The sequence below is a fragment of the Dermacentor variabilis genome, chromosome 2 (assembly GCF_050947875.1).
Source record: "Dermacentor variabilis isolate Ectoservices chromosome 2, ASM5094787v1, whole genome shotgun sequence".
In the NCBI taxonomy this organism is placed as follows: Eukaryota; Metazoa; Arthropoda; class Arachnida; order Ixodida; family Ixodidae; genus Dermacentor; species Dermacentor variabilis.
This window is the reverse complement of record NC_134569.1, coordinates 255,103,337-255,121,780: the sequence shown is the minus strand read 5'-3', so window position 1 is coordinate 255,121,780 and position 18,444 is coordinate 255,103,337. Positions and strand designations below refer to the sequence as shown.

General features: G+C 49.2%; 1 protein-coding gene across 3 annotated transcripts in view; it reads left to right on the top strand.

Moving 5' to 3' along the window:
- The window catches only part of Atg16 (Autophagy-related 16), a 456,887-nt gene extending 453,319 nt beyond the window's left edge, over positions 1-3,568 (top strand). For all 3 annotated transcript variants that reach the window (XM_075682849.1, XM_075682848.1, XM_075682850.1), the window contains one exon: positions 3,252-3,568. In XM_075682849.1, the coding sequence (XP_075538964.1) occupies positions 3,252-3,345 (94 nt within the window). In that variant the 3' untranslated portion in view covers positions 3,346-3,568. The remainder of the gene's footprint in view (positions 1-3,251) is intronic.
- The last annotated feature ends 14,876 nt before the right edge of the window (positions 3,569-18,444 follow it).

Sequence of the window (18,444 nt, the reverse complement as noted above, 5' to 3'; positions counted from 1 at the left end):
AATATGGTCTATTGTTGAGTAGCCTTTACGAAATCGTGCCTGGTCCTTTGGTTGACGGAAGTCTAATATGTTCCTGATTCTATTTGCGATGACCTTTGTAAATACTTTGTAGGCAACGGACAGTAAGCTTATCGGTCTATAATTTTTCAAGTCTTTGGCGTCCCCTTTCTTATGGATTAAGATTATGTTTGCGGTCTTCCAAGATTCCGGTATACTGGAGGTCATGAGGCATTACATATGTAAGGTGGCCTGTTTTTCTAGAACAATCTGCCCACCATCCTTCAACAAATCTGCTGTAACCTGATCCTTCCCAGCGGCCTTCCCCTTTTGCATAGCTCCCAAGGCTTTCGTTATTTCTTCCCGCATTACTTGTGGGATGTCAAATTCCTCTAGACGATTCCCTCTTCCATTATCATCGTGAGTGCCACAGGTACTGTATATATCTCTATAAAACTCCTCAGCCACTTGAACGATCTCATCCATATTAGTAATGATATTGCTGGCTTTGTCTCTTAACGCAAACATCTGATTCTTGCCTATTCCTAGTTTCTTCTTCACTGCTTTTAGGCTTCCTTCGTTCCTGAGAGCATGCTCAATTCTATCCATATTATACTTCCTTATGTCAGCTGTCTTACGCTTGTTGATTAACTTGGAAAGTTCTGCCTGTTTCATTCTAGCTGTAGGGTTAGAGGCTTTCATACATTGGCGTTTTTTAATCAGATCTTTCAGATACTGCATAGCAGATACATAAAAAAAATCACCACCCGAGCACACTGTACAGATGGTTCAGCAGCGAAGCTGAAACATGTGGCCCCAGTGTTTATCACTGGATTAATGCCGATGGTTCATTAAAGGGCCCCTCAACAGGTCTGGCCATTTTGAGCTGACAAGCACAGCACATACAATGCATGCCAACGATCGTGTTTGCAAAGAATTACATCGCTACGTGCCGCAGAAAGGTCTGAAATTTCAGTCTGAACGCCATTTTCCCTTCTCACGGCCGCTGCGCTCCGAGCCGGACGGTGACATACTTGCGTCCCTGCGCTTACGTACTCGGGTCTGTAGTGTGCTGTCTCTTGTGGTGACACGTGACTTCGAGAATTATTCAAGGCACTATCTGTTATTTGTGTGATCTGTTGCTCGAATTGATGAATTGAAGTTTAGAGCAATAATAAAACACATAAACGGAATGTCTGCGTATTTTTTGTTTTACTTCGTACTTAAGCAAGAGAGATGTACTTCCGCTTCGTCTGCTTGTTCCTACGGGCGTGCAGTCATGTGCGCAGGTACCGAAACTATGCCATTTTCTACCGTGTTGCAGTGTGTGATGAAGCTCTGCGTTCCGCTTGTTCTGTCTCAGTATTTGTGTGCCTCTGAATCATACCGCTTGTCATGTGTCCTTGTGCACAGTGCGCAAAATCGTGCACTGCGTGAACGAGACAACAGCTGGCACGCGACGCTGTCAGCGGAAGTGCGGAGTGCCGAAAAAAATAAAGCGAGGAGAAAAAAATGAAGGTCGGGCCTTTGACGTAGGCGTCGCGTGATCCTCGAGGTCCGGTATGGGAGGACACAGGGAAGGAATTTCGCTTGCGGAGACTAGATGGGGTGAGTGGAGAGAGTGTCTTGATTGGCAGTGGAGGCTGCCTGCTGAAATCATGAGTTCACGGCACTGAGATATTTCTATCTTGGCTATTAATGAGCCGACTTGAAACGTTTTTGTGGCAGGACACTCCCTAGAGTACACGTAACAACTTCCAGCATATAACCAAAGTTTGCTATGGGGCCTGGTGGGGCCCTCTAAATGACGGCTCGGTACGCAGTTGTTGCTTGCGTTCTGCTGCACGAGCCTGTTCTTGTGCCCGGCCTGCAACATCAGCACGGCGTAGAGGAGCTCGTTCCCGGTTCTGCTCGCGGCGTTGCTGAGCAAAAGCTGCCTGCTCCTAAAGAGTATGTATGAAGTGTGGCCCATAGAATTTCTCACTATATACCTAGAGGGAAATCTGGTGTTGCTGAGCTGTGGTATGCATGGGAATGCTGGTATATTGTGACTTTGGATTGGCGTCATTCTCAGAGAGCCAGGACACCTTGAAGACGTGCCTGGCAAGCACCGTTCCATCTGTCACAATGATTAATTTTTTACTAAAACAGCACCTAAAAAGCTGTTTTAGCTTTATTATTGCACAAAACCTGTTTTGTTTAAGTATGAGAACTTGTTATTGCATGTACAATTATATGATATGCAAGAAGTATCAGCTGGCTGCTAAAGTTCGAGGACAGACAACAAGATTCGCGTTCGCTTTGAAACAGTTTGTCTGTTCTTGCTTTTCTTCGCTTGGTCATGAGGCAAGTAAAGATGTAATATGCATGAATGGAAAGATTTTATGAAGATTCTACTTTAAGAACGCGTTATTTGTGTAGCCATATCCACGTTTTAGACGAAGCGTCTTACAACACCAGCCAACACAAGCCTCGCAGACACATATACCGTCATTCCTATGACGGCATAGCGTCCCTTAGGAAACTTCCATAGACAGTGGCGCCAGATTGCCCTCTAAGTGTTATAGTGAGAAACTCTATGGTGTGGCCTACCCATTTCTGAGCTGTAGAGAAACTGCTGCGTGCGTGGTCGGCGGCGATAGAGAGCAACAACGTCACTATTGGCGCAGCTAAGCCAAAACCACCTAGATAGCACAAGACATTTTCACTCCGATCCACGACGTCATGTTACCTGGCCTGAGTGCCATAGGATCTAATGGGGATGCTCCCAAGAAGGCAACAGTTATTTTGACGTCACCGCTTTCATCGTGCCAGCCTTGTCAATTGAAATTTCAGGCGATGCAGCATGACGTCATGGATCGGAGTGAACAGGCCTTGTGGTATCTAGGGGGTGTTGGCTAATCGCACGCCTCTCTTTTCTTTCTTTTTCGCACATGTGCATAGGGTTGTGCCAGAGGAGTTTTCGGCGTACAGACAACTGACAGATGGATGGACGAATCGGCTAGCCATATACAGCTTCGCTGTAAAAAGTCATTGTGCTTTTGTTCGCACAACTTCCTTGTGCTTGTCACACATGAACAATGCTGAACTAAAATCCTTGTTCATATTCGTTGTGCTCATTGCGCTGAATTTCATATGCCTTGACCACATTTCTGCAGATTATACCAGGGTTTCCATGAGTGAAATACTTTTTCGTACGGTATCATATTTAGCTGGGGACTTTGCACCTTATAGTCAACACTGCTGTTTTCCAGTTCACCTATCATTGCCTGCTCATGGAATCCCAGCGGAGATTACATCGCGAGCTCTGATCGGGACAAGAGGATCTGCGTCTGGTCCCAAGTCTGAGCCCACACCTCTGTGGCTTTCGCAGATTGGCAGCCAGTGTCCTTCCTGCGCCATGCTCTCGCTGGTTCTGCTGCTGCCTCAATCATTTGCCCCTATAAAACTGAAGCAGTTTTTTTTTAAATAAAGAGGTTGTCTTCCTGGCAATACTCCCTATCCAGGCAACTCCAACGTCTAGTGCCCTTGCAGATGCCAATGCAATGCCAGTGAACAGACACATTTGTCACGTTTTTGTCACTGTTTCTTTTTTTTGTCTGTAAACAAACTTCTTGTGTCTTGACTTTTATTTGTTGTGTGCTCTTCGTTATTATGCCTTGCGGGATGGAGATCCTAAATTCCAAGGCAGGAGCCAGGAATACAATGTACTTTATTTAAGGTAAGTGGTGATCTCTGGCAAGGTCCTTCGCTCGACACTGGGCTCCACATAAGCTGATGATTATATCACAGAGGCTAAACAACCGCCTGCTTCTCAGCAGGCTCGCTGTGGCTTTTATTGCACAGGTGCCATGGTTTAAGTGATTGACAGAGTTATATTGAGTTAAACGGCACCTGTGTTGAACCAACAAGTCCGTAACTATATTACCCTGAGTTTCACATTGCGTGTTGTCACGTGTGTGAAACAAGTCGCTGAGCTGAATTTTTTTCACCACAAATTATGCAGAAATGTTCCAAAAGCTGGGTGAATTCATTATTGAAAAAAAGGTTTACTCCAACTTAACAAATTAACAATGAAAAAGCATTTTGCCACCTGTGCAAGTGGCATCTTCAGTATACAGAAATGAGGGGAGGTCTATGTGTCCTTGTAACGTCCGACACGGAGGCACGGTATAGTGTTGCTCACCGATTCGCCACGACGAGGCGAACCAGGATTTTGGGATTCTTCTGTTCCCCCACTTATACTTTCGGGCCACCATCGTCTCATTGTCAAGGTCGAAGCAATGCCCTGTTGTCCAGCAGTGTTCGACAAGTTCAGTCATAAAACGCGTTTCACGGGTGGCCTTGGCAACGTCTCCTTTGTGTTCTTCCAGTCTCGTTGCCTTTTTATGCATGTTTGGCTAATGCAAGTCGTGTTACAATCCCACATAGGACTTTGTAGACGATCTCACTCTGATCGTCCGCAGGGTTGCTGTCTTTCGGTTTCGTGAGCACAGCCCCCAAGGTATAATGGGGTTTAAAAAGGGTTTGTAACCTGGTTGCTTTCCACGTGGCACTGAACAGCGTACACCACACCATTCAGCTCACATCCGAAACAGAGAGATAATGTCTTGCCTTCTCTGGATGTGCTTGTGCGCCGGGCCAGTAATGGCAGTGTGGAAACGACAGTGTACCATAAGCAGTGTGATCGCGAACAATTTTTTATCCTTTGACTCGCGTCACCCGACTGAACACGAAAATTCCATTGTAAGAACTTTTTATCAGCCACCGTGGTTGCTTAGTGGCTATGGTGTTGGGCTGCTGAGCACTAGGTCACGGGATCGAATCCAGGTTACGGTGGCCGCATTTTCATGGTGCAAAATACAAAAACGCCCTTGTACTTCGATTTAGGTGCACTTTAAAGAATCCCAGGTGGTCCAAATTTCCAGAGTCCTCCACTATGGTGTGTCACATTATCAGGTCATGGTTTTGGCACGTGAAACCCCATAATTTTTTAACGTTGTGATGCAATGTGCATGAGCGAGCAGTTACATCTACAAGAAGTAGAAACGTTATTTGATGCATTAAAACAGCGCCATTATCCCAGGATGTTTATTAACGACACCCGGAAGCGAATGCGGGGGTGAAAGCAGAAGGAGTCACAAGTGAGGGCAGGGTCTATTGTATCTGTTCCCTATGTGCAGAGTGTGGCAGACACTGCGTCCTCTGGGTTCACTTGCAGGATCGCATTTGAAAGACGTTCATTTGAAGGATCGCCAGATGGCGCAGTGAAATAGGTGAAGTAGCAGGCACCCACGCTCCAATTGGCAACCGTTGTGCAGTGTTGCCAAGTTTGGCTATATGTAGCCAAATTGGGCTACAGAAAAAAATTTTTGGTATCGACTTGGGCGAGTTGGCTACGTGGCTATACTTGGGCTACTGAAAATCTGCGACTTGGCTTTGTTTGGGCTATAAGTGGCACCCTAATCCATGCTCCAGATGTGGCTATCATCGAGTATAAACAACTACATTTCAGCTGGCTGAGCCGGCAACGCGGCTGTGCGCGTGTGCATGCGCGCAATGGCCCGCCTCCTCATTCTACGAGCCGATGACTTTGATCTTTGATGAACCTAAATTTACAACGCGCTTCACGGTGCTAAGATTTGGGCCAGCAACATCGTCTCATCTTGTTCTTAGCCTGGGAGTAGAGGGTGTTCCACGGTACGCTGTACTAATATGCCTATGCTCAGAAACGGAGAGCAAAATAGGGCTGGGTGGTCGTGGCGCCAGCATGAAGGAAGGGACGCACGGGTAGATGACACGCTCCAGTGTGTTCATGGCCAAGGCTTCTGGTTGAAGTATCGCGCGGGGCACAGCTTTCGACTTACTCCACGTTTGTCACAGTAAGCTTTACTGCCATTTTCCTTTATACACGTGCGAGATGAACTTTAAAAAGATTATGTTAAGGGCCGCGTGTCGCAAAAAAACTCAGTGCCCTTCCACTCTGTGAAGTAGGATGACCAGCGTAGCTGTGTATGTGGGCCCCTGAATGGCGAAGTGCGCCTCTTCCGCGGGTCGGCCCGGTGTTGCACAATCATCAGATCAGCCCACGTATGTCGAGTGCTTAATGCCTGCTTCACCTCCGCCGCGGATTGGCCCGGCACTGCACTATCTTCAGGATCGGCCCACGTAACGGGGACTGCTTAACGCCTGCTTCACCTCTGCCGGTAGTGGCGCAGTGTTGCACAATCTTCGAGATCGCCCCACGTATGTGCTTAACGCCTGCTTCAACTCCGCTGCGGGTCGGCCCGGCATTGCACTATGTTCGGGATCGGCCCACGTACGGGGAGTGCTTAACGCCTGCTTCGCCGCCGCCGGTAGTAGCGCGGTGCTGCACAATCTTCGGATCGGCTCACGCCTGGGGAGTGCTGCTTCACCTCCGCCGCGGATCGGCCCGGCATTTCCCTATCTTCGGGATTGGCCCACGTATAAAAATTTGTTGCCGGACGCCGAAATAACTATGGAAGGTTAGCCATATACATGTTTCGCGGTGAAATCAAGTGTTGGTGCTGTTAACCATGTGAGAAAAATGATGCCGAACCACGCAGGCACATCGAGTGGCGCATGGGCGTTACTGAACGAATTTAATTCCTCAAAGTAAAATGCGTCAGAAAGTTCGTGAGGCACGACTAACACAACCTAGACATGACAGCGTCTGATTGTAATTTGAATATAGGAGAAAACATATCTTTGTTACCAGGAGACTCGAACAGCTGCCGACTGACTTTACAGCTAGACTTTACAGCTGCCGTTTGAGGCCTTTCTGAATGGGCGCTGCACGCTCCGCTCGGTTCCTTGCAGCACCATCCCTATGACATTCGCATCAGCGGCGGCGCCCGATGTGCGGGGGGAATAAAAAAGAACCAGAAAGCTTGCCTTTGCGCATGTAAGGTTCGCCGCCAGCGTTTGCAGATAAGCATGGTTACATAAGCTGCAGTTCATGCAGTCTCATGCATGAACTACAAGTCTCATGCAGGAAGCATGAGAAGCAGTCGGGGAGCTTTGAATGCTATCGCGTTACATTCTTACAGGTGCAGCTTAAAGGGGCTGAGAATCAGTTTTCATGGTACCTATATTTTTTAATGCAGTGGAAAGCTTGCCGGTCAGAGTGTCTAATCAAGAAATGGCAACGCGGAGAACTCTGTGGAACAATTTTATCAGAATTTTTCGATCTACATTGAGGTTGTAGTCGTTCATTGGAAGCATGCTGAGAGCGCGATAGCGACGCTGTCATTAATGAGTCAGACGACAAGTGCGGCCGTAATTGCGAGAAAGTATTATTTTGTCTATGAAGTCAACGTACCTGCGATTCACGTTTTCCGAAATCTAAGTATTTCTACGATATTAGCTACTTTTCGTTAATTGTTTCCTGTCCAACTGCATTATTTAACCACTAAAGAGGAAACCAATCGCATCGAAAACAAGAACGACATTACACGTGATACTCAGTTGATCGTGTTGCCGTATCCATGCGTCCGCTTTTGATTTTCGAAGCATAGAATAAAGTGCAAGTGTCTAATTATGTAGTAACTGCAATTTTAAGCAATAATTATGTTTTACCTTATTACAGCCGCCTTACGTAAACTAATCTCGTCGACTACATCCGATGTACCAAGATTTCACGACCTGGCTTCGCCACTTATTGGCTTTTGAGACTTGCTTTGCCAATTTGAAATTATAATCCCTACTTCAATCGCGAACAGCGTGCCGGATTCTATCACTAAAAATTGTGGGCATTTAATTTCCATCGACGTCACATAACACATTCTGACCAGTTGTCAGTCCCTTTAAAGGGATGTTGAAGAGTCTGTCGAATTCAATAAGACGCTCATATACGGATGCGGGAACCTTATAAACCATGAAGGTAAAATTTTGGAGGAGATTTTTCACTTAGGAGCGACGCAATCGTCGGTTAAAATTGCGCTGTAGCTCCGCCCCTCGTCGAGCGCCGCGCGCTGCTGCTGACGCTGACGATGCGAGTGGAGACCGGAAACCGCGGCGTAGTGACGTCAACACTAGTGTTCCGCTCCTTCGCAGTCTCCGTGACCGTACCTGACCGCGCTTATTTCTGCGTGCGTGCCGTCTTAATATGCTTCGCTCGACCCTACATTCCTTTGTGTGTATATAGGAGTGGTAGTTGACGTGCGCAGCCTCAATAGAACTTGTAGGCCGATCATGCCGGCGTTCTGTGCAGCCTACGCTTGCACAAACACCAGCGGCCGCGACGATATGTTTCGATGTTCCATTAGTTCCTGCAAGACAAGAAGCTTTCAGCTAAGTGGGAGTCTGCTGTGAAGCGAAACAACTTCAAGCGCTCAAGAACAACAGTGTTGTGCTCTAACCACTTCCGTGACGATTACTTCCAGAGATTATCAATAATGCGTGCTTTGGGTTCTCCTAAAAAAAAAAAATAGCACGCTGAACGGAAGGTGCATGTTTATCTCCCACCCTTGACGCAGGTTTCATCGCCAAACGCCGCGAATTTTCTATTCGCACGTGTGTTGTGAAACAGCCTGCATGCAGCTACCATAACGCAGTGCAAGCGTAAAGTTTGCATGTGTTGGAAAGCCTGCTCACGCCAGGACGCTGCGCTCCCCATTCTCTAGCGCACATAGAGAAACTGAACATCTCACGTAGCTGACGGAATTCGCCGGTTACGAGTAGCGTGCGAATGGCGCGCTGACGAAGGTTCTATACTACACGTGCTACAACAGCCGGTCAACTTTTCCCGCGTTTAAACCGTCTGTGTAGATTGCCGATAGCTTTGGGGCAGCGCACAAATGCCGAAGATCGCATCACCGCTTACGTTCTACGAGGAGGCATGCAGGAACATAACACTACAGTTGTTTGCCCGGAAACGTACTCACTGGAACGCTGAATGCAGCTTAGCAAAAAACATACTCGCCAAAGAACATTTCCAACACAAGGAGATGCTAACACTTCGCCTTCGTTCGCGTGGAAAGCAGTGCTTGCACCAGCATCTTTTGCTTCTTGGAGAGGCTGGCTCTTCGCACTCGGTTCGTACGTGTAGGGAGTAAAGTATAAACCCCTTACAAGTGATCTTGCACGCGAAAGCGCGACAAGCGAGGCGATGTCTGTCGCGTTCGCTCGTCGCCTGCAAGCCGAACTCCACGCCAGCGACGGCTTTGACCGACGACTTCCCGGTATGAGGGCAGCAATATACGTGCCGAAACTAGCGTGACGCATGCTTTATCAATTTAAGTTCATGTATTGTACTGAAAAAAGGAGCATAAAATATTTCTGAAGGTCTTGCACTATGTTCTTATTCTTGCATGTGTAAAATTCAATAGTTTGCTCGTTCCGTGCGACAAACAGTAGTATTTGAGCTATGTACTATCGGCCAAAAAAGTAAACGGACCACGGCACCGCTGGCCGGAGCGGCTGCGGGGCCGCACCGGGGCGCTGCTATCTCGCTCCGCGCGCTGACGGCGAGAGTGCCCCGAGTAAAGCCAGACTTCGCCCTCTCTCTCTTACGGATCCTTCTCACGCTTGATAAATTTCTAGTGCGCCGTTCGGTTGCTCTGCTGCTGACGGTCGCGACGAAGGGGACTGTGCATCGCCGGTAGTTTAGCACATGGCGCTGTCGAACAGTAGTGGATATTAAGGGGCTTTAGTAGTGGACGGCCGCGGGGCGTCAAACCGCGCCACTGAGAAGGAACGAAGACTCGTTCTTAATGTTGTTTTGCTTATATTCACCATACCTCTCATATGAGTGCATTTCGCTGGCGTCCACCACTGCTCGATTTTAGACAACACAACGAAAGCAGCCGCAGCGGCGGCTACGGTGACGCGCGCTTGCAGGTGCCAAGCTTTACTGCCGGCGCGGGTTCTCTGTCGATATTACTTTTCCGGCATTGTCTCCAGCAGTGGGTTTATTAACTATAGCAGTGCGCCTCTTCACACTGCTTTAATTCGCTACTACAATACACAGTCCGTTGTGAAACTTTCTTTACAAAAGTACCGTCAGAAAGAGATGATTGGAAAGACTAATCGGAAAGACAAGTCGCTCGTGAAAGTTTATTCACGGAAGAAAATAAAAATTGGGGTTCCATGCGTTGAAGAGGTCCTCAAGGGGATGAAAATTCGCCGTCGACTGCGATGACTTGGCCTACTCGCCTTGGCATCGAGTCACGGAGCGCGGCCACTAGCTCCGGACGTCCGCGTAGTGCTTCCCACTCTTCCTTCACGGCATGCCAAAGCTGATCCGCTGTGCCACCACACAGGCGCCGTGAGGCAAGAGTCTTCTTCAACATTGCCCAAATGTTCTCGATGGGGTTAAGATCAGCCCCGTTAGGCGGCCACGGAAGCTGACGCACGGCGTAGCTCTCCAGAAGTGCACTCACAGCGCGGGCTTTGTGCACAGGGCTGCGGTCGTGCTGGAACATGTAGCACCCGTCCCGGAATGGCCCGTCCAGAACGTATGGAATCAAGTGCTTGACGAGGAGTTCGCAGTACTTCGACCCAGTGAACGAGCCCTCAATCCGCACGAGTGGGCCAAGGCCACGGAGGAAGGAAACTAAGGAGAGGCCCTGACGTCACTCTTTGTGAAGCAAACGTGAAGCCGGAAGTTGGCGCTGCTCATGGCGATGCTCCACCTTTTGGGCCACCTTCCTTTCTTGTTTACATCTTTCGCGAAACCACGCCGCGCTGCACGTGGTGTCGCGCGCTCGCTCCGCAGCAATACTAAACAATCGCGATGTCTCATTGCGTTGCCGTTGCCGAACCCATGTTAAAAGAAGTTCATAATGAACTTCGCAAATTGGGCCGTGAGGTCAAATCGGCTGCTTTTACCGGCTTTTATGAAAATAAACATGCCTTAAATATAACGCCAACCAACTGAACTGTTGTCATTAACCGCAGGTACCGGCCGCTACCCAGCTCTTGCGTGTTTTTTTATAGAAAGGTCGCCTTTATCGCTGCCTTCTACTTGCTTTCCTCTGCTTGGGCTTCCTGGGGCTCTCATACGGTCTTGCGAGCTATACGTCTGGCACTGCGAAAAAAGATGTACGCATTCTTACTGCACTGCAAGAACGCACTGGAGACACGTACGACACACCAACCCATTTGCGATCCATTTGGAGTTTATGAGCACAAACACATTCTCGCTTGAGGAATCGTCGTGCTTTATTGAACAAACTTCGGGTGGCCGCGCATGACTTCGACAGCGCGCCGGCGAGGAGGCAGAATCTGACTCCGCGTTTAGGTTCATTGACTGCGGCTTGAGGGGCCTTCTTCGTACGGTAAATGAAGCGTCACGGAACCATAGTTTTGCGATAGCCGGCGCATAATGCAGAACAGTACGCGCGTGGAACCGGCCTGCCTGCGAACATGGAACAGCCGTTTGCTGTGTTCGCAGGTACGCTCTGTGGAGCCTTCCTCACTCTTGCGGCTCATCCGTTGACCTTCCCTGCGCTTCGCGCGCGTACAGATAAGGTACGCCTGCGGTAGGGAGGATTATTTCCTTAATAAGTCAAAGCAGCCACTTCTTTCCTATCTTTCCAGATGAAGAGTCGACTGGCCGGCGCACGGTGCCGAACAATACGCGCGTGGACCCGGCCTACGTGGGAGCATGGAATAGCTAGCCGTTCGACGTGTTCGTAGGTGTACGTTCTGTGGAGCCTTGCATATTCTTGCAGCGCATCCGCTAACCTTCACTTCCCTGCGCTTCTCGCACGCACAGATGAGATAAGCTTGTGGTAGGGAGGATTCTTTCCTTAATAAGTCAAAGCAGCCGTCCCGGATGAAGAGTCGACTGGCCATGACTGCTTTTTCTGCGTTTCTTTCCCAGCGAACGATGCGCGAAAGGCACGTTTTTTCAGTTTTCGTTCCGCGCACGAGTTGTGCGGACGCTTGCCTAGGTATCCGCTCATCCAATGCCTAGTTGTTGTGTGCCAGGATGCAAGTCGCGGACGCCGAAAACTGTGCAGCCCATATCTTTTCACGTGTAAGTAAATTTCCTTATGTGGTTGGTGTTTTATCGGAGGAAAAACTAGAATTTATGATACGCGCATTCACATAGCGATAATAATCCTATAGTTATAGTATAACAGTAAAGTATTTTATTCGCACAGTATAAGTTATCATGTCATACATATGCGCGTGATTCTTCATTATCAGGTTTCCCGGTGACACCGTTCGTGCCGCAAATGCAACATGCGCTGTCAAAAGCAGGAATCACTGACATGCAAGGCATTCACTGTGCAGATTCTGAAACGCATCGGTTTCGGTCTGTGATGGCACGTTAGCATGATTCCGCTGAAGTGGAGGCAAAATTTCCCGCGGATATTCCTTCGTCCGTTGTCAGTGCCGTGGCGCGGTACATTGCGTACAGCGTTACATATGCGCGTTCATTTCACGAGCTCTAGTTCCTCCTGTACCACATGGCCACAGCAACATCCGCCAGAGCACGGTGCAGGTAACACAGCGCAACAAGACACGGTGACTAACGCAAACCCGCCCACACAGCGCCTTTGCCACGGCACGAAACCTACCAGAGCAACACGTGTGAGCGCTCAAAACCATAACAACGCCGCCAGTGTGGCCCAAAAGGCGTGGCCATACAGCAAAAAAAAAATAAAGAAATAAAAAAGCAGCAAAAAAATGAGAACCTACTACGTCATTTCCGCCACACTTTTCTCCTAGCGCGCGGAGGAGGTAGGGCCTCTCCTTAGTTTCCTTCCTCCGTGGCCAAGGCCGTCCTTACTGATGGCGCCCCAAACACTAACCGAGCAGCGGCCGCTGCTGTGCACGCTGTGGATGTGGCCGGGGTCATATCTGGGCATATGAGAGAGCAGTCATTAACATATGTCGGGTACAAAACTTAACGCGCAGCCACCTCACTCTGCTGTAGAAAATAAAATAATGAAGGCTTAAATCATACCCTGTCTAACATTCAGCTCGCTGATATGCAATGACGCAAAAGAAACACTTCGTAGTCAATACTGCGCCTACGTGTAGTCATGCAGTAAGACGAGAAATGAGGCTGTACAGCATTCTTAAGGCTAGTATGCGTTGCAAACAATCCCTATTTTTTAGCACTGACTAGCTATGCAAACTTTACCCGCAACTTCCCTCAGCTGCAAGGATGACAGGTCGTACCTGCTGCTCAACGGACGCCACAGACGCTGCTGTTGGTCCCAGCGTGTGCTGAACGTTGTCTCATCCGTGAAGATGACCAGCCGCCACTCCTCTGCAGTCTCGAACGCTCGGGCAAAATTCAGTCGCTCTTCCCTCGATCTGCTTCGTCGTCAGGTGCGGCTTCTGAGCGGCAACGCAGTTCATGAGACCTGCCTCTCGCAGTCTGCTCCTGATAGTCTCGCTGCAGCAACTGAGGTCCAGTGCGTCGCGAATTTCCCTGGCGTTCAGAAAGGGGTCAACAACAGCGGCAGCAACTATCTGTAGGTCCTCTTCCAACGTTGTAAGCCTTGGCCGCCCACTGCGCTGAGCATCAGCAATTCTGCCGTATTCATCCCTATAGGCTTGAATAATGCGGTTCACCGATGTTCTGCTCCTCCTAGTGCGGCGGCAGAATTCACGCTGAGGGACACGTTGTATGCTAAGCCGCACGATGCGCCTTCTCTCCTCGATCGGCACCCGGGATGGCATTTTTGCGACGAAATGAATGCGACCGTTCTCGTTTTTAAACATTTCCTAGTCTTCCAGTGTCCAATGGCTGGACACAACCATATCTGGATAGCGCGCACTACAAAGCGCGTCGCCGACACCGTTCCAGAGAATAAAAAGGAAATATTGAACGCCGGTGTCCTATTGGCCCCTTTGCTGTGGCATCGCGGATCAGCTGCATCATACCGCGAAAGAAGGGCGGGAAGCACTACGCGGACGTCCGGAGCTAGTGGCCGCGCTCTATGACTCGATGCCAAGGCGAGTAGGCCAAGTAATCGCGGACGACGGCGAATTTTCATCCCATTGAGGACCTCTTCAACGCATGGAACCCCAATTTTTATTTTCTTCCGTGAATAAACTTTCACGAGCGACTTGTCTTTCCGATTAGTCTTTCCAATCATCTCTTTCTGACGGTACTTTTGTAAAGAAAGTTTCACAACGGACTGTGTATTGTAGTAGCGAATTAAAGCAGTGTGAAGAGGCGCACTGCTATAGTTAATAAACCCACTGCTGGAGACAATGCCGGAAAAGTAATATCGACAGAGAACCCGCGCCGGCAGTAAAGCTTGGCACCTGCAAGCGCGCGTCACCGTAGCCGCCTCTGCGGCTGCTTTCGTTGTGTTGTCTAAAATCGAGCAGCGGTGGACGCCAGCGAAATGCACTCATAGGAGGGGTATGGTGAATATAAGCAAAACAACATTAAGAACGAGTCTTCGTTCCTTCTCAGTGGCGCGGTTTGACGCCCCGCGGCCGTCCACTACTGTTCGACAGCGCCATGTGCTAAACTACCGGCGATGCACAGTCCCCTTTGTCGCGACCGTCAGCAGCAGAGCAACCGAACGGCGCACTAGAAATTTATCAAGCGTGAGAAGGATCCGTAAGAGAGAGAGGGCGAAGTCTGGCTTTACTCGGGGCACTCTCGCCGTCAGCGCGCGGAGCGAGATAGCAGCGCCCCGGTGCGGCCCCGCAGCCGCTCCGGCCAGCGGTGCCGTGGTCCGTTTACTTTTTTGGCCGATAGTACATCCAGTTCCGGCTTCGCACTATTGGCTAGTCGCTCATAGCATTTGCGGGTGACGAGCGACGAGTTCTAGATTTCTACAAACGAGCGATCGAGGGACAACACCGAGCGATCTGTTCAAGTGATCAGTTCAAGTGATCAAGCGATCTGTTCAAGTTTTGTCGCTCGAAGCCGTCGCGCGCAAAATCGCTCTCGTGGAGAGAGAGAGAGAGAATAAACATTTATTTCGTAGAGCGAGTAGAAAATTTCCTCGATGAGTGGGGCCCTCAGTCCAGGGCTCCATTGCCATGCGCGACTTCGCGAGCCCGCTGGATCAGCCGTTACTTTTCCGGCTGGCTTGTGCTGAGCAGCGCAGACTCCCAATAGAAAAGGGTAGGGTTGGGTATAGGAGGAACACCTGAAGGGTTAGGGCATTCCCATATGGAGTGATACACCGTGGGTTTGGCCCCACAGTGGGGACAATAGGAAGGGTACAGGGTGGGATGAAAGATATGTAGCATGCATGTGGAGACAAGGAAATGAATTGGTCTGCAGCTGCCGCCAGACAGCGACATCTGCCCTATTAAGCGAAGGATGAGGAGGGGGATAGTTATGGTGACTTTGTCAGTAGTACTCGAGCGTCTCAGTGTTATGGTGGCTAGAATGGGGAGGTGTGAAGACCGGCCTCCGGAAGCTCGCCCCAAAACGCGTTCCTGCCGCGTGACGGCGCTGCCGGCCGGGGCGCCGTTTAGGGCGTCGTAGTTTCTCGCGGCGTCTGCATACCTCCGGGCGGGAAAATGATTTGGTAGCGCTTAGTTTTAGCGTTTGAATACGTTAGAATCTGACCAGACTTTTTTCTCTACATTGTAGATGCTGAGAGAATTTAATGTTCCGTTGCTCTCATTCCACATGGAAACAGCGAGCACCGACTGCGCAGCGGACACAGCAACGGTTTTTGCGACCACCTCTTGCCGAGATTAGCGCGCCTATGCCTCGCCGAAAGTATAGTTCATAGGAACCGCCGCGCACGGCCAGCACATTGGAATAACCTTGAATGTGTCGCCCGCACATAAGTCACATATTTGGGATTGTAACATTAAATGGAAGAAGTTCATGCAATATATCAGCATTGAGGTGAAGAAATTCTAGAAAGTACAAAGCGCTTGCGACTTAATACATGTTTATTGGAAATAACACAATAATTGCATAGTATCACATTTTTACAAAACACAAGGCTTAACCTTCTTGGCTTTGTTGTGGATGATACACTGATTTTTAAAAAGTGAATACGTGTTATACAATAAAACCTAGACACCGATCCTGTTAGATCAGCGGAATGCTTCCTGCAGCAAATCTGTGCCACATTGGCTGCTAGAAGCAATAAATTCTTGACAACTTTTGCGTGCAGTCGCGTAGTGCTAAATGCCCGAGTAAACCTGTCCTCGAGTGTCTGAATGAGGTTGTATAGACAGACTAAGGGATACTGAAGCCCCCCCAGACTGAAATGCATAAGCTTGCATACTTCATTATAATGATGAACTGCGCAGGAGTGGGGTGATCATTGGCTCCGCTGGACTGTCTCACAATACCAAATGAACGCTCCAGGCAGTCCTGACTGAGGCGGGAATTGTCATCAAGAACCTGAACTCAACCTTCTCAGTTAGATACGTCAAGAGGTCTTCAGTGGAATGTATGGTCACACGCAGACCTTCTGATGTGCCCTTGCTTAAGAAGCCGAGCCCTTTAGCATGGGCCTCCCACTGATCCAGAAACGCCAGCATGCTGTTAAGTGCAGTTTCTTGAGCACTGCCACGTCTGAAACAACAGGAAAAGCATTTACCACCGGCAAACGAAATTGAGCACAGTTGCTGTGTGCATACCTCAAAGCTTCAGCTAGAAACCGTGATGTCATGGCTTCAATTGTTTGAGCCATCACGTCAATGAACACCCTTGTTGGCTCCAGATTTGAGTACTGTTGCTCAATTTTTTCTTTGTATAAGTTCATGGCGTGCACAACTGCACTGTTGATAATATTGAAGGCCAGATTTACCCGCATCTTTTCAAATCCATAGGGTATATGTGTGAATATGTCAACTTGGGTGCAACTTTCAACGTCAAGGCACTGCTGTCGACCTTCCATGTCGTTGCAACATGTTCACAGGGTGTCAGGGGATAGCGACAGCAGCTCACACCACCTACTTTGAAGAAAAACTTAGGAAACGCGAGAAAAACGCAGCTGCACTACACCGACCACGAGAGTTACATTGTACTGCACCGTGGCCTACGAGACTGACTAAAGTCCCTTTAAGACTGACAAGCTTACGGCGCCCCCGCGCTAGCCACCCTACCCGCGCCCCCGACGGAAGCGCCAAATTTTCCCCCAGTGGGAGGAACGCGCAGCGGGGCCTCCCTAGGCAATGGCGGCGACGCCGCGGTCTTCACACCTCCCAATTCTAGCCACCCTATCAGTGTACTGTAGGGGTGAACATCGCCCCCGAGTGCTCCGTGATCACTGCGCATGCGTGAGCTGAGAGAAGGTGAGAAAGGAGAACAACTCTTTTTCTCAGGATGTGACGTCACATTGTTGCTTGTTTTTACTTTTTTGAAAGAGCTACTCTCGAACGTAGATTAGCCATTGCCGTCGTGTCGGCTGCAAGACGTTCTGCGCGCGCTTGGCGTGCTTTTGTGCGTGTCGAAAGCGTATAACGTGCGCGATATTCGTGCGAGCGCAGTTTGACTTGAGCAATCGTGGGCTTGGACTCCGTGACATTTGCTTTCGTCATATGCGAGTTAGGGGCTTGCCGACAGGTAAACCACCGCTGTACTTAGGTGAATACCTTGTTTTTGTGGTCCTGAAATAAATAGCGCGTCGCTGCGATGGTGACTTCAATCGAGTGCGGTAATTGCTGCGCATTACGGGCGATTTAATTGCACAATACGTGCTGCATTATCGGTGTAGATAGAGAAACCTTATCCTATGAGCCTTACTTCTGTCAGTCAATCGGTTACATGTTTCGCTCTTATCCAGTGCACATTGCTTGATATCCACTAACGATCTGCTTCAAATATCGACCAAGTGTCTATTCATCGTGCAGATGTTTTTTTTTTATTCACACAACTAGCGATGGACAGTAGCGTTACGGCCGTAAGTTTTCCTTTCGAGCAAACCTTTTCAAATTGAAGTTTTCGCTCATGTTCGCGAGATAGCAAATTTAAGTGTTACACCCGCTGCTGTATTTTTCGATTCCATATGTGACCTAGATTTAAGCTGCCTCAGGTTGTATTAACGCGCGCAGAGGCTTTTCGAATAATAGTTGTCACCTGAGAAATCAATGCAGTGTGCCAGTTCTTTTAATTGGAATGGTGCTATTCAGTGGCGTAGCAACAGGGGGGGCCGTGGGCCCCGGGTGCAAGCGGCCAGTGAGGGGGGGGGGTTGTCATATACGTCTGAAGAAACCCTCTTTCCGCCAGCTACACCCGGGGAGGGGGGTGACAGAAGACCTATGGGCCCCGGGTGCCAGACGACCTAGCTACGCCACTGGTGCTATTTGTGAAATTGATCATATTTCCCCTAGTCATGCTCAACTACTTACTGGTCAGATGCTTGAACTTCCGAAGAAGTATTTGTAAAGTTTCCCTTCCAACTCAGCGTTGTAACCGACGCTTCTCGGAAGTATGAGTGGTATTTGCCCCTGCAACACTGCCGTGAGTTCAAGTTCAAATTGTGCCCACCGACTGTCTATCCGTGTGCCACTAGAAAGCTAAGA